At 44.4% G+C, this 24,247-nt stretch overlaps 4 protein-coding genes across 7 annotated transcripts; 2 read left to right on the forward strand and 2 right to left on the reverse strand.

Moving 5' to 3' along the window:
• The first annotated feature begins 270 nt into the window (after nt 1-270).
• Nucleotides 271-8,274, forward strand: fam234b (family with sequence similarity 234 member B). The gene is made up of 13 exons (XM_084570318.1): nt 271-743; nt 1,893-2,444; nt 3,153-3,266; nt 3,421-3,588; nt 5,198-5,313; nt 5,735-5,885; nt 5,985-6,126; nt 6,371-6,565; nt 6,662-6,740; nt 6,846-7,013; nt 7,112-7,226; nt 7,312-7,538; nt 7,622-8,274. Exons 1-13 carry the CDS (start codon nt 554-556, stop codon nt 7,622-7,624), a joined length of 2,220 nt encoding a protein of 739 aa, XP_084426444.1. The 5' UTR covers nt 271-553; the 3' UTR covers nt 7,625-8,274.
• A 20-nt stretch (nt 8,275-8,294) lies between these two features.
• Nucleotides 8,295-9,368, forward strand: smdt1a (single-pass membrane protein with aspartate-rich tail 1a). Of its 2 annotated transcripts, none has more exons than XM_084570321.1 (3): nt 8,295-8,525; nt 8,624-8,764; nt 8,977-9,368. In XM_084570321.1, exons 1-2 carry the CDS (start codon nt 8,388-8,390, stop codon nt 8,759-8,761), a joined length of 276 nt encoding a protein of 91 aa, XP_084426447.1. In that variant the 5' UTR covers nt 8,295-8,387; the 3' UTR covers nt 8,762-8,764; nt 8,977-9,368. The 2 variants fall into 2 exon arrangements, with proteins under 2 accessions (XP_084426447.1, XP_084426446.1); XM_084570320.1 differs by having other exon boundaries at nt 8,297-8,525; nt 8,624-8,788; nt 8,977-9,366.
• Nucleotides 9,369-9,740: 372 nt separating this feature from the next.
• Nucleotides 9,741-11,140, reverse strand: ndufa6 (NADH:ubiquinone oxidoreductase subunit A6). The gene is made up of 3 exons (XM_084570319.1): nt 10,875-11,140; nt 10,089-10,204; nt 9,741-9,967 (listed from the first exon to the last, which is right to left on the reverse strand). Exons 1-3 carry the CDS (start codon nt 11,011-11,013, stop codon nt 9,836-9,838), a joined length of 387 nt encoding a protein of 128 aa, XP_084426445.1. The 5' UTR covers nt 11,014-11,140; the 3' UTR covers nt 9,741-9,835.
• Nucleotides 11,141-12,496: 1,356 nt separating this feature from the next.
• Nucleotides 12,497-23,169, reverse strand: triobpb (TRIO and F-actin binding protein b). 3 transcript variants are annotated; one of them, XM_084570738.1, is made up of 12 exons: nt 22,843-23,169; nt 20,672-20,728; nt 20,271-20,339; nt 20,079-20,168; nt 19,701-19,810; nt 18,584-19,031; nt 17,091-17,325; nt 16,894-16,993; nt 14,095-14,254; nt 13,824-13,925; nt 13,252-13,338; nt 12,497-13,148 (listed from the first exon to the last, which is right to left on the reverse strand). In XM_084570738.1, the coding sequence occupies exons 1-12, from the start codon at nt 22,846-22,848 to the stop codon at nt 12,987-12,989; spliced, it is 1,626 nt and encodes a 541-aa protein (XP_084426864.1). In that variant the 5' UTR covers nt 22,849-23,169; the 3' UTR covers nt 12,497-12,986. The 3 variants fall into 3 exon arrangements, with proteins under 3 accessions (XP_084426864.1, XP_084426865.1, XP_084426863.1); XM_084570739.1 differs by having other exon boundaries at nt 20,672-21,081; XM_084570737.1 differs by lacking the exon at nt 22,843-23,169 and adding an exon at nt 21,632-21,941.
• Between the last annotated feature and the right edge of the window lie 1,078 nt (nt 23,170-24,247).

The following is a 24,247-nucleotide window of genomic DNA, read 5'->3' on the forward strand; positions in this document are numbered from 1 at the left end:
GATTTCGTTTTATTCTTAAACTCTCTGCGATCGATTACTCTTGACGAAATGCAAACTACAGCTGTATCTGCACACCCATGAGCCTTTGCGGCAAATACTCACCACATACCTAGCGATTTTGCGAATATAGTTCACAAATATAACAAAAGGTATCGCGGATAAGCTTGTTAAACTATTACTGGATGCATTAGCAACAGTTTAACACTTGAAAAACACGCAAACGGGCTGATAACGGTGACACGTTCTCCGCACCATGACAGAGGATGCTCGGGCACGGCGTCTATGCCGGCCCTCGATAGTCTACTCGTCATGCCTTAAACTGATGAGTAAGGAAAATAACGACGCGGGGTGACGCCCGTGTCCTCGTCATATTACGAGATGAATTTTTGAAAGGGCACAGGTCTGCTCACTGAGGTGACTCGCCTACTTTGCGAGATGCCTCGTGGGACAAGGACCTTCCCCGCTCCCCTTGCTTGTAAAAAAAAAAAAAAAATAAAACAGAATATAAAAATAATAAACTACAAAACCCGTCTGTACGAGACTACAGTGTGGAATGGAAACCGGTAGGAACAACTCCAAATCCCAGCATGCACCCGGGCAGGCGCACATCCAAGCCTCCTGGATCGGCGGCGCTCTGGAGCCGCTCATCACCGCAGCCCCACGTCGGTATCTCGCAGATCAAACACATTTTTTTTTTAGAGGTGAAATGGCTGCTGCTCTGTCCCGTGCCCTGAAACTGCCCGGTAAGATGCGCTGCAAGTATTTATTTTATTTAATTTTTTATTTTACCGAAACAGATAAACGCATCTTAGCCGCTAAATGAACTGAGACAATAGCTAGAGGTTCTGTGACGGTCCGTCCTATGCGGTGACTCGGGTCTTTGAACGCATCTCATTCATTACATGGTTTCTGTTTTGTCATACGTGTTTGCTATTTATTCCCACTTTTAACGCATATTCCCTCCAACTATAGTGTTAAATAGGATGCATATTAAATTATATGTGTTTTAGCCCAGAGTTAGCCGGCTAGCTGCTAGCTAAAATTACCCCTTCACATCCATATGTGTTTGGAGGAGGGCTAAAAAAAGCTAAATATAATTAAAAAATATATAATTATCAGGCCAAGAATATTGCACTTATGTATATATATATTTTTAACCTATTTAAAAAAAAATCTAAAATAAATATTGTGATATGACGCATTAGTATTTGTAGTATTACTGTAAAGGTGTTTGTTGTTTAATTTTATCAATACTTCTCGCGATATTTCGAGTAAATCTCGAATTATTAACAGGAGACAGACATGTATTTTATTTTCTGAATTAACATCTCGGCCATTTTTATTTTATTTTTTTATGTTTCATTTTCGTTTTGCTATGCATTTTATTTTTATTTACATTTTTAAAATGGAGGGAATTATTTGAATAAAATGAAAGACCATTATAATAATCCAAAGTTAAAGATACATCTATAATACATTTATGATTTATATATATTTATGTTTTAATAACATAGATAGAACTTTATTGATCCCTTTGGGAGGTTCCCGCGGGGAAATTGACATCTCCATCGCATACAGCACTGTCAGACATACATGTAGGAAACAGTACAATAAGCCCAAATACCAAAACACCCAGTAGAATAATAATAATAGTAATAAAAATAAAAATAAATATTGTGACGACTGTACATAAATGGTTGTTGCATAAATATAGAAGTACCAGGTACATCGTTATTGCACATGTTGTAGGTTAATTAAAAAAGTCATTCAGCCCCTTTCCTTTTTGTCCTCCTCCCCCCAAGTGAGTGGTGGTTGTACAGCTTGATGGCACGGGGGACAAAGGAGAATAACACAGTCACTTGTCCCATCACATTCATCATGTGTCTCTGCAGGGAAGAAGGGCTCAGAGCTTGGGGAGTACGACCCTCTCACCCAGGCGGACAGCGAGGACGAGAGCGAGGAGGACGACCTCGTGCTCAACTACCCCAGGAATGGCCTCGGCAGGGACAGCTGCATGGGCTCCGGCTCCTCCAAGCACCGGGGCGGAGGCCGATCCGGGAGGCTGGTGGGTGCCGAGGACGAGGCGCAGGAGGACGAGGAGGAAGAGGAGGATGAGTGGAGGGAGCGACTCCCCAGCAAGTCCAGGCAGGACAGAGACGACATGAAAGGCATGCAGTATTGGAGCCACAGGGAGGCGAGCAGGGAGAGGTCGGGGGAGGACAGAGGGGGGCCCGGGGCGCTGGGAGGCGCAGGACTCGGGGTTCACAGCGCGGACGCGGAAGAAAAGAGGATAAGGGTGAAGAACGCTGTACGGAGTGCGTTTTTCCTGGTGCCTCTGGTCTGTGCAATGTTGCTCGTGCTACTGTGTGCGTTTCTGATTCCTTGCCAAAAGGCAGAACTGGAGAAGAATCCGCAATGGGAGAAAGCACTGGGAGACGCAGGAGGTAAACGGAAGCTGATCAGTTTGTCGTGCTCTGCTTTAGGGCACTACTACTTTATTAACTGTGGAGAAAAACCTGTAGAGCTGTTGTTTACTGAAAGTAAAAGATAAAAAGATTTCCCTTTATTGTTGATATGTAGAGCTGAAAGTGCCACCTTTATCTTCATAAAGACTTAATAAGGAGTCTCAGTGGCTAGACAATGATGCCTCGCCCTGTAATTAGCCACCTGTGATTGTACAGGATTGTGTATTAACCACATGGTTCAGAAATAAGGCTTAAAAAAAGAAAAGAAACAACAACAAACAACACTTAAAGCAGAATGAAAAGCCTGAAGCAACCATTGATTAGGAGTCTGGATCGCGGGGGGGTTACTGGAGCCTATCCCAGTTGTCATTGGGCGAGAGGCGGGGTACACCCTGGACAGGTCTCCGGTCTATCACAGGGCTAACACAGAGAGACAGACAACCATTCACACTCACACCTACGGCCAATTTAGAATCACCAATGAACCTAACAAACGTCCAACCTTTGGACGGTGGGAGGAAGCTGGAGTACCCGCAAAGAACCCACTCAGACACAGGGAGAACATGCAAACAGGGCCCTTTGGTGGATCCAAACCCAGAACCTTCTTGCTGCGAGGCATCAGTGCTAACCACCACGCCACTGTGCCGTCGCTTTGGGTTCATGTTGTTTATATTTGTTTCCGTTCAGGTGTCACTCCACCCGCTCTGGCTCTGTGGGATGTAGATGGTGATTCACTGGCGGATGTGCTTCTGGGTGTCATTGCGTGGACCAACGAAACCCACACAACGCAAGGGAACAAAAGTATGTGAGGAATTTTTCTTTCTACACTGTTGATTCAGACAGTACATTAAAAAACAGGGGGCGTTTTGTACTCATCCATGTGCGGGCCAGTCTAATCTAATCTAATCTAATCTAATTTAATCTAATCTGACAAATTCTTCCTTTCTTCGTTCAGTTTACAGTGCCGTGGCCGTGTCTGCCGCCAGCGGCCAAGTGCTGTGGAGGAAGGTCATGCGGGAGTCGGTGATGTACATCCAGTGTGGTCTGCAGCGCAGCGGTCCGCCGTCACCTGTGTGCCTCCTCATCGGAAAATCCATCCTCATGGCTGTCAATGGCACCACGGGTAGGTCCCAGTAATTAAAACCCCTGGCTTCATTTGTTTGATGCAGTAATGGTCGCCTTCATAGTTTTGATGCCATAGTCCTCATCTGACTTTGGATTACAGGATTGTTCACAGGACTAACTTTAGCATCATCCTACTAGTATATATCAAGTGCAGTTCCAGTTGGTCTTCACATCTTTTTTGGTGTCTTTTTATCGGCTGGTTGAGCTGTGCCTTGAATATCTTCTAGACAGAAGTAGGCCAAGGCAGAATGTTTAAAATGTCCAACGATTTCTTTTGTATTTTCCTGCAGCTATGGTTGGTTACATATTGCAACCCAAGTTTCTACGAGTACAAATGTACTATAGTTTAGTGCCCTTTAGTGGTATCAGAGCAAGGGTTGGTTACATATTGTAACCCCAGGTTCTATGAGTATAAATGTACTACAGTGCCGTGTAGTGGTATCAGGTATGGTAGTATTGGAGCTAAGGTAGTTTACTATGTGTAACCCCAGATCCTATGAGTATAAATGCACTATAGTGCTGTGATTAGTATCAGGTATGGTAGTATTGGAGCTAAGGTTGGTTACATATTGTAACCCCGGGTTCTATGACCATAAATGTACTACAGGGCTGTGAATTAGCATCAGGCGTGGTTGTATTAGAGCATAGGCTGGTTACATATTATAACCCCAGATTCTACAAGTATAAATGTACTACAGTGCTGTCAATTAGTGTCAGGTGTGGCAGTACTGGAGCTAAGGTTGGTTACATATTATAACCCCCGTTTCTATGACGATAAATGTACTACAGAGCTGTGAACTAGTATTAGGTATGGTTGTATTGGAGCTAAGGTTGGTTGCATATTGTAACCCCGGGTTCTTTGAGTATGTACTACAGTGCCGTATAGTGGTATCAGGTATGGCAGTATTGGAGCTAGGGTAGTTTTCCTATGTGTAACCCCAGTTTCTATGAATATAAATGTACTACAGTGCTGTGAACTAGTATCAGGTATGGTTGTATTGGAGCAAGGGTTGGTTACATATTATAACCCCGGTTTCTATGACAATAAATGTACTACAGAGCTGTGATTAGCATTAGGTGTGGTGGTATCAGACCAAAGGTTGGTTACATATTGTAACCCTGGGATCTTTGAGTATAAACGTACTACAGAGCTGTGAACTAGTGTCAGGTATGGCAGTATTGGAGCTAAGCTTGGTTACTATGTGTAACCCCAATTTCTATGACTATAACTGTACTACAGAGCTGTGAGCTAGTATCAGATGTGGTTGTATTGGAGCATAGGTTGGTTACATATTGTAACCCCAGGCTCTGTGCATATAGGCATATAAGTACAATGTTGTGAGGTCAAATGTTTGTACTGGGACTGTTTTATAAGTTTGAGTAAATAAGTAAACAAGCACAGTATTTGACCAGGAGATAACCATAAGTCATTTAGCAAAGAAAAGCTGATGTTTGCTAAATTTCTCCCAACATTCAGTTCCAGACCAGCGAGTCAAAGCCTGCGTGGGGCTATGGCCTGTAAATAAAAGTGAACAAAGGCAGTCAACCATGCATACATATTCAAAGCATTCAAAATGGGGTCAGATAAGTTTTCTTTCTCTCCCCAGGGAAGAAGTTGTGGACGGTAGTGCTTAGGAACATTGAATCCCAGGCGGTGCTGCTTCCAGACCTCCAGGGCGACTCGGTCCCAGACCTGCTATTAGCCACCCTGCCTGCAAACGAGGTTTGTCAGCCACACCACTTCTTTTCATCCTATACACATGTGTTAAGTTACACCGAGGCTTTTTAAAAGACAGCTTACACCACAACAAGGCTTTATACGCTATTGAACTTCATCACATATTCTTGTAGCTCATTAAAGTCGTGGCCTCGAGGAGAAGTTGATCCAATCTTACTTAAAACTTTAAAGTTTGCATAATCACTGTGTAAATGTTCTGTGTAAATCCTACTTCAGTCCATAAACGTATCAATCACCCACAGATGATTTAAAGTTTGACTTCTGCTCAGTGTGAAACTTCCAACTGTGAAATTTAAGCTGTGAAACTATATCTCCAGTCAACTCCCAAGTAATTACTAGCTGAGGGTTTCCAGATCATTGTTCCAAGCCTGTGCATTCAGTGATGACATACCATATTCACATTCAGGATCTGGATCTGTCCCTGACCTTGATCTCTGGCGAGACGGGGGCGAAGCTCGGACACCCCGTGCCTTTCAACCTCACAGGACAGGGAAAGCTGATTGGTCCTTTGCTGCATGAGACACAACAAGGGGCATACTACGTCCTCTTTGGACTAGGTGAAGGACATTTCTCACCTCCAAACAAAGGCATTACATTTAAGGGTAAAAAGCACAACTCTCTTAACGTTGCCGGTGTTATTCTGTCTGCTCCCTCAGGTAACGTCGAGGCCATCTCTCTGCAGGACATCTACTTTCGTGCCACCGGAGAACTCCCCCTAAATCAACCTCTTAGGAGGAAGGATCCAGGCTGGGAAGGACTCAAGAAAAATAATTCCTCGCCTCTCATACACATTTACAGGTACGCCTCAGTGAGTGGCACATGGCTCCGATTACCCCGTACAGACTCCTCTTTGTCCTGCTAAACGTTTAATCAGACAAACCACGTCCTTCTTTAACGCTTGCACCATGTGAGCGCAGATTCTATAAAGATCATAGTCTTAAGTAGACACGAAACGTTAGAGGGTACGAACAAGAAGCAAATGATATTATAGGATTATGTTAAAAAAAAGTCAAAGTTTGACCTTTTGTCGCGTCCTAACCAGGGGATCGGAGCACGTGGAGTTCCTGCTCCCTCTCGTGGCCGGTTTCTGCAGCAACCACAACAGCCTGGACACCACGTCCAACCTGAACGCCACCAGAAGCGACTGGTTGCTGGTGTACGGGTCCAGCAAACAGTCGGTGCTCAGACAGAAGGACTTGCGGAAAGAATGGACCTTCAACTCGGCCGCCATCCACAGGTGAAGCCCGTCAGATGTTTGTCTCCTGACTGAATGGATCTCTGTTCCCCCGTCATAGTAAGGTGTCATTAACAAGTGTTTCTGTGCCTGTCACAGTCAACCGACACCGGGCCACTTCAACAACGACGGGATCCTCGACCTTTTCAGCCAGCATTCAGCAAACGGCATCATGGAGGTAAAACAAACAACCGTTTCCTGCTTTTTTATTCATTGTCAGATAAATTAAGATTCAGACGTGTAGCCTTCGCTCTAAATATCTGCCCTCATCTTCGTCTGCCAGGCGCAGATCGTTAACGGGTCAAACGGGCGCCTCCTCTGGTCGGCGGAGTTCGTGTGCCCTCGCCTCGTCTTGGAAACCGCCGCCATCTCCACCTCCACGGGCCACTCGGCGTTCCTGTTCTGGGCCGGCGAGCCGCTCGGAGCGCAGGGGAACGCCACCAAGCCGACTGTGAGTCTTCTTTGTTGATTCGAACCAGATCTGCTGCAGGAGTCTCCCTTTTTGACTTTGAAATTGAGCCGTCGGTGAAATTTTTTGTGCGTGTTTAGGTGGCGCCTGCTGTTTCCGCACCTCTGATCAGAAAACTTTTCCTGCTGCACCCTGCATATCCCACAGTCCTGCTGGAGCTCAGCAGCACCACAGACACCACGGTCACAGCAGCAGGTGACAGGAGTTAAAACTGCCTGCAAAATACAGACGCACACATGAGAAAAAGTATATCTAAATATTCCACTTCCTCTCCTGACAGTGAGCTACCAGGAGCACCAAAAAGACGCCACCTACATCACAGTGTCCTCGAGGCCCACACCCGATTCTGAGCCCGGCGCCCGCATCGTCAAGAGCATGAGCCTCAGAGCGGCCATCGACAAAGGACAAATCGTGAGGCTGGCGGAGAGCGGCAAGACCGGGGGCGCCGTTAAACCCGGCGTCTTCGAGGTCAACAAGTTCTTCAGGCGCCTGTCGTTCAAACACCAGGTGAGACACACTCGCTCGGACGGGTTTCGGTTTCACCCCCCTGGCCCCGTCGTTTCATTAACACCCTGTGCTGTTTTGTGCAGTGACCGACCCGCCCTGCTGCTGCAGCCCTGCATCTCAAGAAGCGGTACAACTTGTGTGAAGACGACGGGGACACGAGTTCTGCACTTAAAACTGTTTACATCTTAGTTCCACCGAGTAGAATTTCATTCCTGTGACACGACGGGGACAGATCTGTATCTGGTTTTATGTTTGTACAAAGAAAACGCTTATTTAATTTATTTAAGTGGGTATTATATTAGTTTTTAACTTCTCATGACAGCAGAACAACATTATATTGTGGTTTAAAAAACCAACAAGTGAAGCACAATAACCTCGACGGAGAAAGAACACTTAAAGTATTTTGCCAGGTCAGTATTTTTATTATTTCGTGGTGTCGTCCGCTACTCTCATGTGCATTTTATTTTTTCTTCCTAAAACCCAAGAAGAAGTCGTGTAAATATTAAACGCTGTACAGTATTTATTTCCTTTTTTTTTGTTTTTTTTTAATGACTTCATTACGAGTCATCGTTTATTTTCTCTGAATGTGTGGCTGCTAAAGGTTATTTATGAGGCGTTTAAATGTAAGCTGCAACTTCACATAAAACAAGAGAAAGTAAAACTGAAATGTTTACCTTGAGTGTGTTTTATTTTTATTTTATTTTATTAAAAATAAAAAAACTATTACCTGGGGAGAAGAGGTAGGGTGTGGTGTTGTGACATCACCACACGGGGGCGCTGTTTCCACCCCTTTCAGTCCACACCTACCTCCACTTTTTCCGCATTGCTGCCGCAGCGAACGCTGTAAACATGGCGTCGGCCCTCGGTCGCCTCGTCAGGCTGTCACCCCTCCTCAGAAACCCCTCACCGCGGACCCCCTGCAACGCGCCACCGTCCCGGACAGCTGTCTGCACATCCTCCGGCGCAATTCTCCCCAAACCCAGGAAGGTGAGTGGTGATATAAAAAAAAAGAAAAAGGGAGAAATAGAGGAGGAACACCTCAAACTAACTGAGCTGTCTCTATGTGGGCACCGGCCGGGGAGAAGACCCCCTTCGGCCTTATCCGGATTGCTCTGGTAGTGGTGCCCTTCTTGTACGTGGGGACTCAGATCAGCAAGAACTTTGCAGCCCTGCTGGAGGAGCACGACATCTTCGTCCCTGAGGATGACGACGATGATGACTGAAGAGTGTGTAGGCTTCCTGGTTAACAGGTATCACCCGGGAACTCATCTGATGCTGCATTCAAGTACAACCTGGAATAATGAGCAGGAATAAACCTACCTGCCTCAAAAACAACCATGTTTTTCTTGGATGCAGCAGTAGAGAGTCAAAGAGAGCTCCATTTATTTTTATTTTTATTTTTTTGTGCCTCAACTCTCAGGTGTTCTTTCCTCCACAGATCGTCCTGTTTCTGTCGCCACCGCTGCAGATTTTCCACGAGCACATAAAACGCCTTCCTGGATTTCTTCCCCCCCTTCTGTGCTGTGTGTTACATTCAAGTCGCCTCTGCTCTGTCCGCCACCGGATTCAGATAATATTCTGCTGTTACTGCCTGAGATACGTCGCACTGTATCTGCAAAACACTACTCAAGTCTTAATAAAGGGAATACCACTTGTAAAAGCACTTGTGGACTTTGGTGTGGGCTCAGATCAGAACAAGAGGTTTAAGAATCTGTCAAAACTCACTACAAATGTACAAAAAAATCATCAAGATACTACATTAGAAATCTTAAGAATTTATTTTTTCCTGTTAAACGCCTCTCTGTACTTTCAGTTTGGAGATGTCAGGCATTGATAACATCTTCAAATCAAAGATAATTGGCATTTGTCACACCAGGAAAAGCACATGTGCAATTAATAACAATACCGTTTCCATTTGGTGTCCCGCGATGCCTTCAAATGTTGTCGTAAATTTGAAAATTTTCAATACGGTTGGAGTTATACCTTTGAATTTCCTTCATGAAGTCACCTGGTCACATAGACTAGTCAGCCTCGTGGCTTCCAGACGTCAACAGTTGCGACTTACAACTCGATGCTACATCTTGAAAGTCGAGCATTTCGTGTCACGCACCAGTACGGGCCATCGTAAATACACCTGCTCTTTTCCTGCTACCTCTAAACGCATCCCAGAAAGGCCGAACAAAAGACACAGCTCCACGTATGTGAGTGTTAAGTGTGTATTTACAATAAAAGGGGAATATCTGCCACACTGGACACAAGCAAAGAGAGGGTCAGAGGTCGGCTAACGGCTGCACAGTTCACGGGTCGCGGCCCTGGTAGAATTTGGACAGGAAGTCGGTGGGACGAGGCTCCTCAGACTCGTAGAAATAGCGCATTAAGTGGGTCCTCTGCTTCCAGACGCGGATCGTTTCCTCGAGGTCCTGTTTACCCTGAAAACACAGAAACGGGAAAAACACTTCAACGCAACGTGAAATAAACGGTTTGATTAAACAAAACTGATCTGACGACGTGAGAGGCGTTGAAGCCAAGCGCGGTCCACCGGTCGGGTACCTTGATGACCAACATGTCGATCACACGGGGGTCGGTGACGTGCTTGTTTTTGTCGAACATCTCCCTCACTTTGTCTCTTCCCTGGCGTACTGTGATGTCCAGCTGGAACATGCACACTGCACAGAGAGACACACAAACAAACAAACAACACATCATCAACAAAGTCTGGATCAGTTTGAACGCTGCAGGGATTAAATCAAAAAGTTGATCTAAAGAAAATTAAACCTGCAAGTCATTTCAGAATCAAATAGTAGCTGTAAAGACGCATTTGTCACACAGGAAATTTGGACATTTGTAGATAAAACACTCATTGACTGAAGAGATTATCTTATTTGTTTTGCACAAACACAAATTCTACAGTTTTATTTAAGATTTTTAAAACAATATCCGCATCTTAATAGTGCTGGTAAGATTAAAAGCTGCCAAACTGTCTTTGTGGAGCAAAATAAAAATAAATATTAGACAAACTAGTAGAAAAATGTTATGCTCCACCATCAATTTCAAAATATATTTTTCATGCATTAGCATTAGCAGCTTTTTTACAGCCGGAACTTAAACGTTTATCACATTTAATGGTTCCCACATTTATTAATTCACTTAAACATAAATATAAACGTGTCTACAAAGCACAGGAACACGAAACAGCGTCTGAATAAAGTGTGTTGTTAAGGTTAGGACTGATGCTCTGCTAGCCGCTAAACGCTGAAGCTCCACACAGACGCGACCTTGACGGCTGTGTCGCTTTGTTTTATAAACATTTAAACCCACCGGGGAGCACCGACATACCTGTGTTAGGGATCTCCCGGTACCAGGCTCGGTACAGCTCACGAACCCTGCGCTTGGCCTCGTCCAAATCCCGGCTCAAGAGCGGTTTGACTACTTTAGCGGTGGCGGCTGCAGTTCGGGTCGCCGCTGTGGACGCCATGGTTGCTCTAGCGGAGTTTCCGGTGTTTCTTCTTCGGTGGTATAATTATGGTGAGCGGTGCTCTGGCGCCACCTAGATGTGGCTCACGGCAAAGCAGCGCTTCACAGCTAATGTGAATTATACTGGTATACTTCTTGTGTTTTTGCTCATAAATATGTGAAATATTACATTTATTTTAAATACATTAAATCCAGAACTGAGACAAAACATGACTTAACTATTTTTTTACAGCACTGTGGTCATTATTTGTTGTTTTTAAGTGTTCTTTATAAATAAATTGAAAAATCATTCAACTGAAGTCAAACAAAAATATTTCTAGGTAAAGAATTTTTTGCAGTTATGTGGCTCTGCATCACATGACCATTTCCTTCTATTTTTTTGAATTTTTTAATAGACTGTTACTGCATGTGTGGTCGCGGAGGCGTCTTTTACTCAGTGTTAACGGAATGAAAAGTAGAATAAAATAAATGTTTCTGACAAACTTTTTATTGATTGCAAAATTTTTTTATAATTTCAAAAAAAAACAAACAAAAAAAAAAAAAAACGGTTTTACTTCTTCGGTGGTGTAATTATGGTGAGCGGTGCCCTGGAGCCACCTAGACGTGGCTCACGGCAAAGCAGCGCTTCACAGCTAAAGTGAACTATACTTGTATACTTTTTGTATTTTTGCTCATAAATATATTAAATATTACATTTATTTAAATACATTAAATTCAGAACTGAGACAAAACATGCCTTGACTACTTTTTTACAGCACTGTGGCCAATATTTGTTATTTTTAAGTGTGTTTTATGAATAAATTGAAAAATCATTCAAGTGAAGTCAAAAATATTTCTAGGTAAAGAATATTTTGCAGTTACTTCTATTTTTTTGAATTTTTTAATAGACTATTACTGTACGTGTGGTCATAGTGGGTCAATTACATTGCGTTTAAGTGTGCTATATAAATAAACGTGACTTGACTTGACTTTTATTCAGTGTTAATGGAATGAAAAGTGGAATAAAAGAAATGTTTCTGCCAAACTTTTTATTGATTGCAAAAAAATTGTATAATTTACAAAAAAAAAAAAACAACGATACAAGCTCTACAGTACATTAAATACAGAAATGTTTTTAAAAGGTAGGTAGATAAGTCATTTTATCACAATACATACTGTCAAATATTTATATATATAAAAAAAAAAAAAAAAAAAAAAAAGAAAAATTGGCTCATCGATGCAACGCCTGTCATCTGTTGTGGTGGCGGCACGTTAAGTGACACGCCGATAACGATCAGGCGAGACTGGAAGCTTGACACTTCTCAGCCTTGGCTTAACAAATAAAGACATCTGCGGTTGCGGGACAACATTCATTCAACAGCTCGAACAAGCCTGAATTTGCTTCTATACAATCATAGATGAATTTCCAATTCAGCCTGCCAGGAATTTGAAATTTTTGCTGTCTTGTCCTGTTTCAATCCCAAATATATATATTTATGTGTGTGTATATATATATATATTTTGTATTTACAAAGACAACATAAGCACAAAGGTAAAAAATAATAATTATAATAATTACAGCTCCCATTTCTTAAGAAATGTGTGCCACTTTCACAAAGTAAACACGACTCAAGGAGCCGAACAACGGAAAACGACAGTAGCTCTCAAACACGAAGGCAGTGAGGATTTATCTGACTAAAAAAAAAAAAACGGCCGATACAGTATGACATCTTTATCTAAAAATAATAATAAATTCCAGTTTTCAGACCAAATGCGCACAAGCTAATATTAAAAATTAAAAAGTGCAGTTTTACATATATATATATATTTATGTATATATATATATATGTATATATCTCACGTGTGGCCCAGTGTAATGAAACCAGCTAATGGCGACTTTAGGCTGCTCACTGGCAGAACGTTTTTAAGGCATCCGGGTCCTCACACAGCCCCCTACTCCTGTTTGTCTCTGTCCCTCTTTGGGGCAGCAGCCTCTCAGTGGTCCAGGCTGTTACCCAGCGCTTGCCCCTCCTGCAGAGCAGCCATGGCCAGCCTCAAGTGCTCCTTCAGACTCTGAATCTCTCGCTCGCTTCGGCCCTTCATCCCGCTCAGCTCCTCGCGCATCTCGGTGAACCGCTCGCGGGCCAGCTTCTCTTCCTGCGGAGCGGCGAAAGGGTTACGGTCACTAGTTCGACACCTCGTCCCGTATAAAAGGAACTTGTTATATATATATCAGATAATCTATTCATGTTAGGAGTACCGTGTTAAGGAGCTGTAGCTCGTTCCTGAGACAGCTGATCTCTTTGTGTAAGTACTCGATCTCGTTGTCTTTCATCCTCAGAAGAACCTGGAAGAAAACAACGAAGAGAACAAAACTCATTTTTACAATATTACCCTGAATTAACTTGGATGCAGCATGAGTGAAAGACACACAAAGCAAACAGGAAGCTCTTCTTTTAAACGTTAAGTGTCTGCCTTTGTCTGAGTGGACTCCATGGATTCGCTTTCAAATGCAACCTCAGTGTGTTCACACCTGCACCTGATCCGATTCCTCAGGATGGATGTTAATAAAAGGTCTGAACGGAGCCAGAGGAGCAGAGTCAGTAATTAGTTTCTGCACCAACTTATCCAGCAGCTGCACATTTACCTTTACTCTCATATTGCTGCAATAAACAAAAGGCTGATGCATCACGGAGCGTTGCAGATTTTCAAACCTACACACCACACGATGGGTGCGGATGCTATAAATAAAAGCTGTCAGAAACACACCACACTCGGCCGGTTTCGGTTTCGAGCACACACACACACACAGTGTGTAAAGGGTAAAGTTACCTCCAGTTCACAGGGCGTCCTGTCTTTGTTGTCTTCCGAGCTCTGATCTGTGATGGTGGCTCGTAAACGGATGGCTTCCTCCTTCAAACGTGTCTTTAAGTCCTGAAGAGGAAAATGTTCTGTCTTTAATATTTTAAGGTTTCATATCAAACGTTGGTGGAAAGCTGATGTTTTACAGCAGCAGGAGTGCAGACCTCAGATGTTACAGACATACAGACGGCCTCTCACCAGTCTTCCTGAGTTTATTTTTAAAAACCTGCTGCCGTCTCACCTGGTTCTCTTTCCTCAGCTGCTCCATGTCTCTCTCCTTGCGGCTGATTTCTCGCTCTCTCTCGGCGTTGTTCTGCTCGGCTCGGTTCAGCTCCAGACACTTCTGATAGTACTGGTCCGAGAGCCCGGCCAGCTCCCTCTGCAAGGCCCGAGTCTCTACCCTGCAGCGACGAGCAGAAGACAAGACTGTGGTCACATGTTGGGCCCTTAAACCAGTTTGAATCACATTTTAACGGTCTGACCTTGACAAACCGCTTTTTTACTTCTCGTTCACACGCCAGTGGCAGAAACTGGAGCAACTTTGGGTTCAGTGTCTTGCTCAAGGACTTTTTGACATGCAGGGGGGTCAAACTGCCAACTCTGGGATCAGTGGTCCAGCCACCTGAGCCACGATCAGGCATTAATGGAGGAAATTACAAGGTTAGAAGACTTGAAAGGTGGAGTTTCCAGTCGTTTTTCTAATTAGGTGAACAGGCAGCAGGTCGTTGTGGTCTGCGCCACCACAGCGCGTGGTTACTTTTCTGGGGAGGTGAACATCAGTCACAGCGGTAGGAAATGCATAGGGGTCTGTAGCTTCTGCGTCAACTTAAAGGGGAACTACCCTTTCATTTATTTATTTTTTTATAACCTGGACCTTATTTCTGACATAAAATACGATCGTTTACTCACCCATATAACTTTGGTGTCATAAGTTGTCATTCGGGAGATATTTAGATCAGCGTATATCCATATAGTGGGAGTGAATGGGGCACCGAACACAGCCTCTAAATAACGCATTATGTGCCGCAAAACGTGTTCATTTCACCAATATTTTGTTATGATACACTAGTGCTATTCTCAGTTGAGTCCAGAGTTACCCGTTCTCATCATCCGGGGTTTGTAGATTGACCTACTAACTTCTGACCTGCATGATGTCATCTCTGAGCACCTTGCGCACCTGCGATGGTCGGCTTGTTTACCTGTAATTTGCTACTGCTAGTTTTTTTGCGACTGCTATGTTTTTGCATTTTTCCGATTTCTGAGGTTGTGGACGACTTTGTTTTTGATGGACGATTTTGGTGAAATGAACGCGTTTCGCGGCAGATAATGTGTTATTTAGAGGCTGCCTTTCGGTGCCCCATTCACTCCCACTATATGGATATACGTGGATCTAAATATTTCCCGAACAACTACAAATGACACAAGTTATATGGGTGAGTAAACAGTTGTATTTTATGCAAGAAATAAGGTCCAGGTTGTAAAAAAACGGTAGTTCCCCTCATGGAGAACTCTAAACCGCCTATAACACAGACAGACAGATAACTATTCACACTCACACCTACGGCCAGTTTAGAATCACCAATGAACCTAACGAGCATGTCTTTGGACGGTGGGAGGAAGCTGGAGAACCTGGAGAGAACCTACGAACCCAAAACCTTCGTGCCTTCTTGTCGTTGCACCCACAAATGAAACGAAACATCTTTACACCGTCTATGAACACGATCAGAAAAGCAGCGGCCATCAGAAAGGGGCCGAGGCAGAAGTGGAAAACTGGTCCTGTGGTCTGACCGATCAAAACATGTCACTCATTCTTTTCTAAATCATGGATCTCCGGCAAGTTATGGTGCCAAACGGACAGACGACTTATTCTGCTTATTTCATCGTTGCGACGCCAAAACCACATTCTGCAAGTATTACAACACAGGGGCTCTGTGGTAAACGAGACTCGGCGTTAAACTGATCCGTCACCCACTGTACACACTGCAGTGTGAACGAAGGGACGAGTCTAATCAATAAACACAGGACAAATGATTAATGTTATTTCAGCGACATGCTACAGACGAATCTAGCGACAGATTTCTGCGTGGAAGAAAGAACGAAAAGTTTGTTTAACCCAGCAACAGTAACATGTGGGGGGAGGGGCTTCACATTGGCGGTCAGCAGACCAATCAGGAGATCCGACAGGGTCGAGTAAGGAAGTAGAAAGGACGGGAACATGTTCACCGCCTCTTCTTTTAACAGCTGCTGCTGCTCGAACGCAAATCAGAAGACCGACAAAGGGTCAATTCTTCCGCGCGCTGGATCCCTGTGAAGGATAACATCGTTACGTAGTTAGCTTTATTAACCGCAGCATATTTTTACAACTATTTCCTGTTGTGGCTTTAAAACCTCTTATAAATGCCCCAAAATAAGAAAAAGACAAAAAGCAGCGGCCGTCAGAACGGATAAGCTCTAAAATGCCGGGTTCCAGTAGCAGCCGCAGAGACAGTCTGTGTCAAAGGACTCGTGAAGCTCACAAAGGCAAACTAATCCACGACCGAATTCTTCTGCATTCCTTAAGTGCCTGACAGGACTCGGCGGCCGCTGTGGTAAATGGCCTCGCTTCAACAATAAAAAAAATAAAAAAGAAACTGGATTCTTGTCGAGTCAGCCTTTTGCTTCTCAGAAAACCCGACTAGCTGCGTCTTAAACACACAAGAGACTCATTCACGAGGCTTCACCAGCTCTTAACTTCAGATCACCGCTGTAATAACTACTTATTGTGGCGACGGTGAGTAATAGATTCGATGGATGCCGTTAAAACCCCGACACACATGGCAGCAACTTAGGTCTCCACAACCAAATACTTGCACTGATTTGTGGTTGTTAACAGACCTTAGTCATGCGAGTTTCAAACGTGCACCACCCACATGTGTTCCCAATAAAAAAACCTTAACTCCCCTTCACTCCCATTCAAGAAGAAGACTCACTTTGTTTGAGCTTTGTGTTTTTGGATACGCCACGATCTGGGCGACGGAGGGTTTTTAAAAGTTCAACTCACTGCTGCTGTGCTTGTAGAGCCTGCGAGTCTATCGCTCCGCTGCTCAGCCTCCTGACTCTCTCCAGCTCCTCGTTGTGCTTCTTCTTCAAAGCCTCCATCACTGAAACGTCATACTCAGCATCAGGTGACAATTACACCCCGTTAAATATTCTCATTTTCTACTAGAAGCATCGTGGCTCATCCTGGGGTCGCCTCACCTCTCGCCGTGTCCTGGGTCTCCTCCAGCAGCAGCCTGTCCTTCTCGCTCTCCAGCTCCTTCATGTGGCGCTCGTGCTGCCTTTGAAGCTCCTCCATCGCCTGCCGATGGGCGCGGTCCATGGCTGCCAGGCTGCGGCTGCAGGGTGACCCAGGGCCACAGCCGCCTCCACCTCCACCACCTCCTCCTCCTCCTCCCAGTTGTAGTTGCTCCACTTGCTGCCTCAGTGACGCCACCTGAGGAGATAAACGAAGAAGGAGGTAAAGCACCAATGCAGCACCTGCTTTAGCCGTTCGTCGTTCATTCTAATGATCTTCAGCTCTTCCTCCACCGCCACCGCGCATCATATCTATTATTAACATCCAACCAGAGCAATCTGAATGTAGGTGGCCAGCTTTAAGTACCAGGCGTCTCCATGTGCAGTTTCACGCTCTGTATGCAAATAAACATCCAGATCATTCGAGGGGGGAAGTAGAATAATTTAACAGCTGTTGCTGAATCAGAAACACGATCAGCTGTTTTGTTGTGTGTACATCATGACTTGTCACATATTTAGGAACAAGCTTTGAAGTCTCACCATCTTATCTTACTTTAGAGACAAGGCTCGGATCATAACAGATCTCTCAAAGTGCTGTTTGATGCAGTGACAGACATATCTCACACCGATCAGCCACAACATTAAAACCCACTGACAGGAGAAGTTTAATAGCTTCGACCATGTTTTGACAATTCAGTGTTCTGCTGGGAAACTTTTGGACCTGGTCTTCATTCGTGTGGATGTTACTTAGACATGTAGCACCCACCTAGACCAGACCAGGCACCCCCACCCCATAGCAATGACACTCCTTGATGTTCAGCAGCCATCCCCAGCAGGATGCAGCCACAAAAACATGAAGAACAGCACAAGGTGTTGACCTGGCCTCCAAATTCACTAGATCCCAAACTGATCAAGTATCTGTGGGATGATCCACAGAGGCCCCTCCCCTCAAAGACCCCAGACACCACAGGACACCCTCAGAAGGCCCATGTCCGCTCTCTGATGCTGTTGTTTTCTGAATGAATGAGACAAAACTCCTCTTATATAGAGTCAAAAGTGTCTCAGACCTTTTATAAACGTGGTGTTCTTTAAGCTGATCGCCTGTGATCCAGTTGCTCAGGATGGATGTTAATGCTACGTCTGAAAGAAGGCCTCAGGTTTGATGCTAAACTGCAAACACAGATTTAAACTAAGATGCACAACACTACACACAGACAGAGCAGTCGAGGGAGTTCAGTAGAGTTTTCCATGTTACGATCTGGGTTCTTCTACAAATCAGTACTTTTTACTCTTAAACGTTACGATGGAAAACACTGCTGAAGAGAAAAGGGCAAGTCAGAAAGAAGCACAAAGTGTTAAAAGGCAGAAAAAGAGATGTTTTACTTCATCCGGGCGGATGAAGGGTTAATTTGCATTTTATTTAATTTGCAAATTAGAAAATCATCTCCACGCACTACCTCCCTCTGCAGCGCCTCATTGGCTGACTGGCTGGAAGACCGCGATCCCGGCGGTGGTATGGAGATCGTCCCCTTGAACGGCAACCGCTCGATCTCAGCCCACTTCTTCTCAATTTCATCCTCCATGCGTAGCCTTTGGTTGGCGCCGCCGCCGCCGCCCTTCCTGGACAGAACCGCCTCCCACTGGCTGCTCGTGTTCCTCTCCTCCTGCCGCTGACCGTGCTCTCTCCCCTGTCCCTCCCCGGCTTCTCTCTGACTGGCGGGGAGAGGGGTGGAGGAGGCGGGAGGAACGGGAGACAGCTCAACGTAGTCGAACCTGCGCTGAGTCGGCGGGGCGGAGGCCGGGGCTTCGGGCAGGGCGTCTCTGTGGCGCGGCGGCAGCGGCCGACGGGAGGAGAGCGCAACGCGACCGTGGGAGTTCTCCTTGTCGCTGCTGCTGTCGGGCAATCTGTGAAGGATTAGAAGTTAATAACTCATAAATCATACATTTCACAAAATGAACTCTGGTGATGGTGAGTCATTAAAAAAACAGAATGTGCATTTTTTTTTTTTTTTACAAATAATTAATCAAGATTTCATTCATCCGGCTTCTTATCAAACTGTATTTAGTCAAGGCTGAGGCATAGGCGTAACAAGAGGAATGATTTTGTAATAAGAGTAAGCAAGAACTTCAACAAGTACGAATCTTAGAAGAACTGAAAAGGTTTTACAGCCTCGATGACGTGGACATGGTCCTTCTGAGGGTGTCCTGGGATGTCTGGGGCCTTTGAGGGGAGGGGGCCCGGTGGATCATCCCACAGATACTTTGGGATCTAGTGAATTTGGAGGCCAGGTCAACACCTTGTGCTGTTCTTCATGTTTTTTTGAGTTGTTCCGAAAGCGTTTTTGTGGCTACATCCTGCTGCCATCAAGGAGTGTCATTGCTATGGGGTGGGGGTGCCTGGTCTGGTCTAGGTGGGTGCTACATGTCTAAGTAACATCCACATGAATGAATGGCAGGTCTAAAAGCTTCCCAGCAGAACACTGAATTGTCAAAAGACGTTATTTAACCTCTCCTGTCAGTGGTTTTAATGATCTGGCTGATTGGTGTATATGTAACAAGCGTGCTGGTACTTACTGTGTCAGGTCTGGGGAGCTGCTGGGCCGGATACTCTTCTTCAAAACCTCTATCCAGTTCCGCCTGATCCCGGCCGTCATGGCTGAAAGCGTGAACACGGCCTCCCGCGTCTGGAGAACAAACAATAAATACATAAAAAATGAAAAACAGGTTGAGGAGACACAAATATGTGACAGAACTGGGATGAGACGGAGGCGATAAGGCGAAAACTGAAAGAGAGAACAGAAGGTGGAAGCGATCGCTGACCCGAGATACGAGCCGCGGTAACGAGAAAAGGAGAAAATGCAGCAGAAACCGAGAGCGGGTGTGGTGAGAGGCGACAACGAGGTCAAGGAGGATGAACGTTAAGAGGAAAGAAAGAGCGAGGACGATTATCACCTGTATCTGGAAACCATAGTTCTTCTCCACGTCAAACTCGGACACCTTCACGCAGGACTTTAGGTCAATCTCTCCGTCCAGGTCATCTTTCTGTGCAGAAAAAGACACGTACTCAGTTACTGTTTTTGTTTCAGGTTTTGTTTTAACGCAGATTTTGCGGCGAACAGACGCGTAAATAATTAAAAAACAAACCTCTTCCGCGCTCGAATCTCTGTAGTACTTCAGTCCTGCATCCGTCAGAACGAACCAGTGCTTCTTCCACTAAACAAAGAAAGACATCCAAATGTAAAATCTGGAGAGTGACTTTTAGAGCAGTCCAAGAGGAAGTAAGGTCTTATAATATGCGATGCGAGAAAGCTGGTGCACTCGAGCGTATCACTCAAAGACAGGAGCCACCTGTTTCGCCCCGAGCGATCAAACTGTTAGCGTGATAACAAGGGTAATCTGACGCTATCGGGTTACAGGCAACCTCTGGGAATAAAGGATGCCGGGAAAAAAAAAAGGGGGCTGTAAAGGAGAAGGAGGAGGAGGAGGAGGAGGAGGGAGAGGAGGAGGATGTGACTCCTGACTGAGCCTGATTTAATTCAGTTTACCTCACCGCACTCGTCCAGTTTCGACATCCATCCCTTTTTGAAGTTCAAGAGGTCGGGCTGCGGAGGAGAGAGAAAGAAAAGACTGAGTGTGAATGTTTGAAGGTTGAAAGAAGCCCTTTGTCCGGATATAGACGCAAAACGGGAACAAAAGGAAACTGGACAAAGCAAAATGCAAGACCACACTCAACACTCAGTCGCTTTGCCAGTTCATTAGGTACACTACTAGAAACAAACGTAAGCAATCCTGCGCCGAGAGAGCGGCTGATTCGAGCGGGTTTTCATTCTTGAGGCTGCTGGTGGTTTTGCAGAACAGGTATTTTGACAATCCTATTTCAGTCAGCTGGCCGGGCCCACACGTCAGGAGGAACGCTTTTAACCCGATCCAGTTTAACGGCGTTAGAAACTACATCCTGTAAAAAAAAAAAAAACGATCACCGCCACCTTTCTGACGCCGTCACGTAGCTACGGGGATTTAGCGCTGCGGGGCCGTTGCATTAGAGTGATTTTATTTTTACTTCTGTACCTAATGAAGTGGCAATGAGTGTAATTACACGTCCGTCCGAGATGCTAGCAGCAGCCAAACCACTAAAGATCATTTTGCATGAAGACAAAAGCACACTACAGACTTATGTTGCCCCAAAAAAAACGCCATGAACTAGTTTCTGTTCTGGAGGAATTATCTGCTAGATGACCAATTTGTGCATATTTTTTTTTGACACTGAATGCACATTAGATGACTCAACTATCTTTCGCTTTCTGTTTTTTTTTGTTGTTGTTGTTCTTGATATGCAACCAGAAAGTGAAGCAACATCCAGCTGCATCTACGCAGCAGCTTGCCGCGCCGTTGCTCTGCAAGACGAGCTGCTTTCTGCTTTTGACACGATGACAGGAAGAGAGGAAGAAGAAAAAAAAACACACACAACTAAAAAAATAAATAAATAAAATGCGCCAGCTAGGTACCTCAAGACGCGGTGATCCCAGATTAAGATTAGGCAACTTTTTCCAGCCTGCATTCCTCCTGATCTCTTTGCTTATCTCCCCTTCGCTAGAATTTAAACCCTCCTGAATTTTGTCATCACATTTCACCACAGGAATCTCACTCCCATCACCTCCTTTTCTCATGTCCGTATACTTCTTCCTCCCTCCTTTCTCGCTCACGTGCCCTTGCACAACTCCTCCGTCTGTTCTGTCATTTCTAACAAGTCTCCTGTCTCCTACTTATAAACCACAAGTACCACCCAGTTATTTGCCCCTTAAAGCCAGTTCATCTGCGACACTAATCTCATTTAATCCAACAAATTGCACGGTCCGACGGCTGCAGGGGGAAGTGGAAAAATGTGGCGTGAAGGAGGGCCCCGTTTTGGATGATTCTGATGTATGAAATGTGATCAGTCCCGTTTAAATGTCCCTTTTATTGTCAATAAATGAGGCGGCGTTGATTTAGCGGGTAATGGCTTCATAATGAGCTGGAGGCTATTAAACGCAAATGGAAACTTCATCTTTGGTCCACAAAACTGTGCGTATGTTATGACATGATGTGTCTGCTCAGGCTCTTGTGCTTTTTGTTTTTAATTTTTAAAAAGGTCACGCAAGAAGAAGGTCAACTAAAAGCTGGAGACACTTTAAGACACTTTAAAGGTGAGTTTTGTCCCAGTTAAACATGCATATATATGAATAATAGTGATTACAGCTCCCATTTTTGTTTATAAATTATCTTTATATTAAAAAAAAAAAACATCTGTCATGTTTTTGAAGCTGTGCAAACAGTGAACATGTGTAACAGCTGGTTGCAGAACAAAGCTACATGCTAATGACATTTCCTGCTACTGTAAACAACAACAGAGGAAAGTACAAACCATAATTTGAAACAGGATTTATTTTTTATTTATTTTTTAACTGTCTTTCTTAAACAGACGTATTTTAAGAAAAGTTCAATCATTAAAATTAAAAAAAAAAAAAAAAGTTTTAAACTATTTTTAACGTACGCCTCGTGCTAACCCGGATGATTCTATAACAAACCAGCTAGCTACGTAAAGCTAACATACATTAACTTTGCATTAACGCTTTAGCATAACGGTTACATTTAAGCTAGCTGTGCGTTCGATTTGAATTAAATCAGGAAGGAGGGGACTATCACGACATGACAAACAACTTGCACTTAAAGAGCTTACCGTCATGATAACAGCATCCAGAGAGGGTTAATTGAAGACAAAAAAAAATAAAACACTGTTAATTCACTTTTTTGTTTTTTCCTCCCAAACTTAACTTCTCAGAAACCCACTTTAACTTTCTCGACGCGAGATTGGATTAAACCCCGCCATTCACGCCGCCCCCCCTCGTCTTAATCAAGCGAACCGCCAGAGCTCGTAATTAGGAGCAAGTCTTAAAGGAAAAGTGCAGTCATCCCATTAAAAAAAAAGGCGGATAAACCGATCATTTCTGATTAAAAGAGGCCAATGTTGAGACTCCTGTAGCACTCGGCTGCTGTCTCTTTCTGCCCTGTCTGCCACTTCCTGGGCGGATCCGCGACGATCGGGTACAGAAAACAAGCCGCCCCCTCCCTCCTCCCTCCCCGCGCTGGATCTATAAACGTGGTTGAGGCAGAACCTCATTAGAAGTACTTTAATCCGGATTAACTGCACCTTAAAATAATAAATAATACATATTAATTAAAAAATAAGAATATAAAATCTTAAATCTTGCATTTAAAATATTTTCCTGCATGCAAAATAGATAAATAAATAAATAAATCTGCAAATAAAGCAGCACTCCACCCTCCCTCCCTCCCTCCTCCTCTACAAAAATCCTCTCTGGGTAGCTATTGGTTTCTGTTCAGGAATTTCAACACATGCCCCAGCAGACCACAACTGACAAAGCTCAGTCAGTCTTGTGCAACGACTGTAGGGTGTAGGTGATTTAAAGAGAGCGTGCAGCCTACACCACACACCACGTGTACACATACACATATATATATATATATATTTAACAACTCAAGGTGCCAAGTACATACAAAACTTTACAGCCGCAGACAGGATCTGATCGAACACTGGTGAATATGTAACAGAGGGATGTTTGCATGGCCATAAACTTTTACTGACGCATGTGCAGGTTTATTACACGCACGTCAAAAGCTAGCGGTAAAACTCCACATGGCGAGGGGAGGTCGCTCCGCCGCGTGTTTGCTGTAAACACCACTCACCTGCATTTGTTCTGATCCGTGACGACCGGCTTTCCAGGTGCTGCCCTCGTCCGCCGTGGGGCTCCCAGATCTCTGGAAAAGAACAGCAAGAGGATGATGTGGTTGAAGCAGAGACGCGTCATGCAGGTGAAGTGGAAAATATTGTGCAGATAAGGGAGGAACTGTAATGTTTTAATGCCCAATTCCCAACCACTTCTCTATACTGCTGCAAAATGCATCTATTACAAGTTTATTAAATCATTTTATACGCTCAGTTAAGGCCCTGTCTCCTGTGTCCAGCTTCTACCGTCGAAGTTATTCTTGTTTAGGGAAGTACCGGACTCGCTTTAGCTTAATGAATAACACTCTCAGTCGAGGTCGAGCCCAAAATCGAGCAG

Source organism: Chelon labrosus (genome assembly GCF_963514085.1).
Source record: "Chelon labrosus genome assembly, chromosome: 21".
Taxonomy (NCBI): Eukaryota; Metazoa; Chordata; class Actinopteri; order Mugiliformes; family Mugilidae; genus Chelon; species Chelon labrosus.

What these genes read in the sequence shown, in the direction of transcription:
- fam234b (XM_084570318.1), top strand. Translation starts at nt 554, where the DNA reads ATGGAAACCGGTAGGAACAACTCCAAATCCCAGCATGCACCCGGGCAG. An exon ending in CCTCTCATACACATTTACAG is followed by an intron (nt 6,127 to 6,370) that starts GTACGCCTCAGT and finishes CGTCCTAACCAG; the next exon opens with GGGATCGGAGCACGTGGAGT. An exon ending in GGAACGCCACCAAGCCGACT is followed by an intron (nt 7,014 to 7,111) that starts GTGAGTCTTCTT and finishes GTGCGTGTTTAG; the next exon opens with GTGGCGCCTGCTGTTTCCGC.
- smdt1a (XM_084570321.1), top strand. Translation starts at nt 8,388, where the DNA reads ATGGCGTCGGCCCTCGGTCGCCTCGTCAGGCTGTCACCCCTCCTCAGA. An exon ending in TTCTCCCCAAACCCAGGAAG is followed by an intron (nt 8,526 to 8,623) that starts GTGAGTGGTGAT and finishes GCCGGGGAGAAG; the next exon opens with ACCCCCTTCGGCCTTATCCG.
- ndufa6 (XM_084570319.1), bottom strand. Translation starts at nt 11,013, where the DNA reads ATGGCGTCCACAGCGGCGACCCGAACTGCAGCCGCCACCGCTAAAGTA. An exon ending in CCGGGAGATCCCTAACACAG is followed by an intron (nt 10,205 to 10,874) that starts GTATGTCGGTGC and finishes CTCTCTGTGCAG; the next exon opens with TGTGCATGTTCCAGCTGGAC. An exon ending in TCGACATGTTGGTCATCAAG is followed by an intron (nt 9,968 to 10,088) that starts GTACCCGACCGG and finishes CTGTGTTTTCAG; the next exon opens with GGTAAACAGGACCTCGAGGA.
- triobpb (XM_084570737.1), bottom strand. Translation starts at nt 21,793, where the DNA reads ATGAGAAAAGGAGGTGATGGGAGTGAGATTCCTGTGGTGAAATGTGAT. An exon ending in GCTCTACAAGCACAGCAGCA is followed by an intron (nt 14,255 to 16,893) that starts GTGAGTTGAACT and finishes TCGTCGCTGCAG; the next exon opens with GGTAGAGACTCGGGCCTTGC. An exon ending in AGCTGAGGAAAGAGAACCAG is followed by an intron (nt 13,926 to 14,094) that starts GTGAGACGGCAG and finishes TTTCCTCTTCAG; the next exon opens with GACTTAAAGACACGTTTGAA.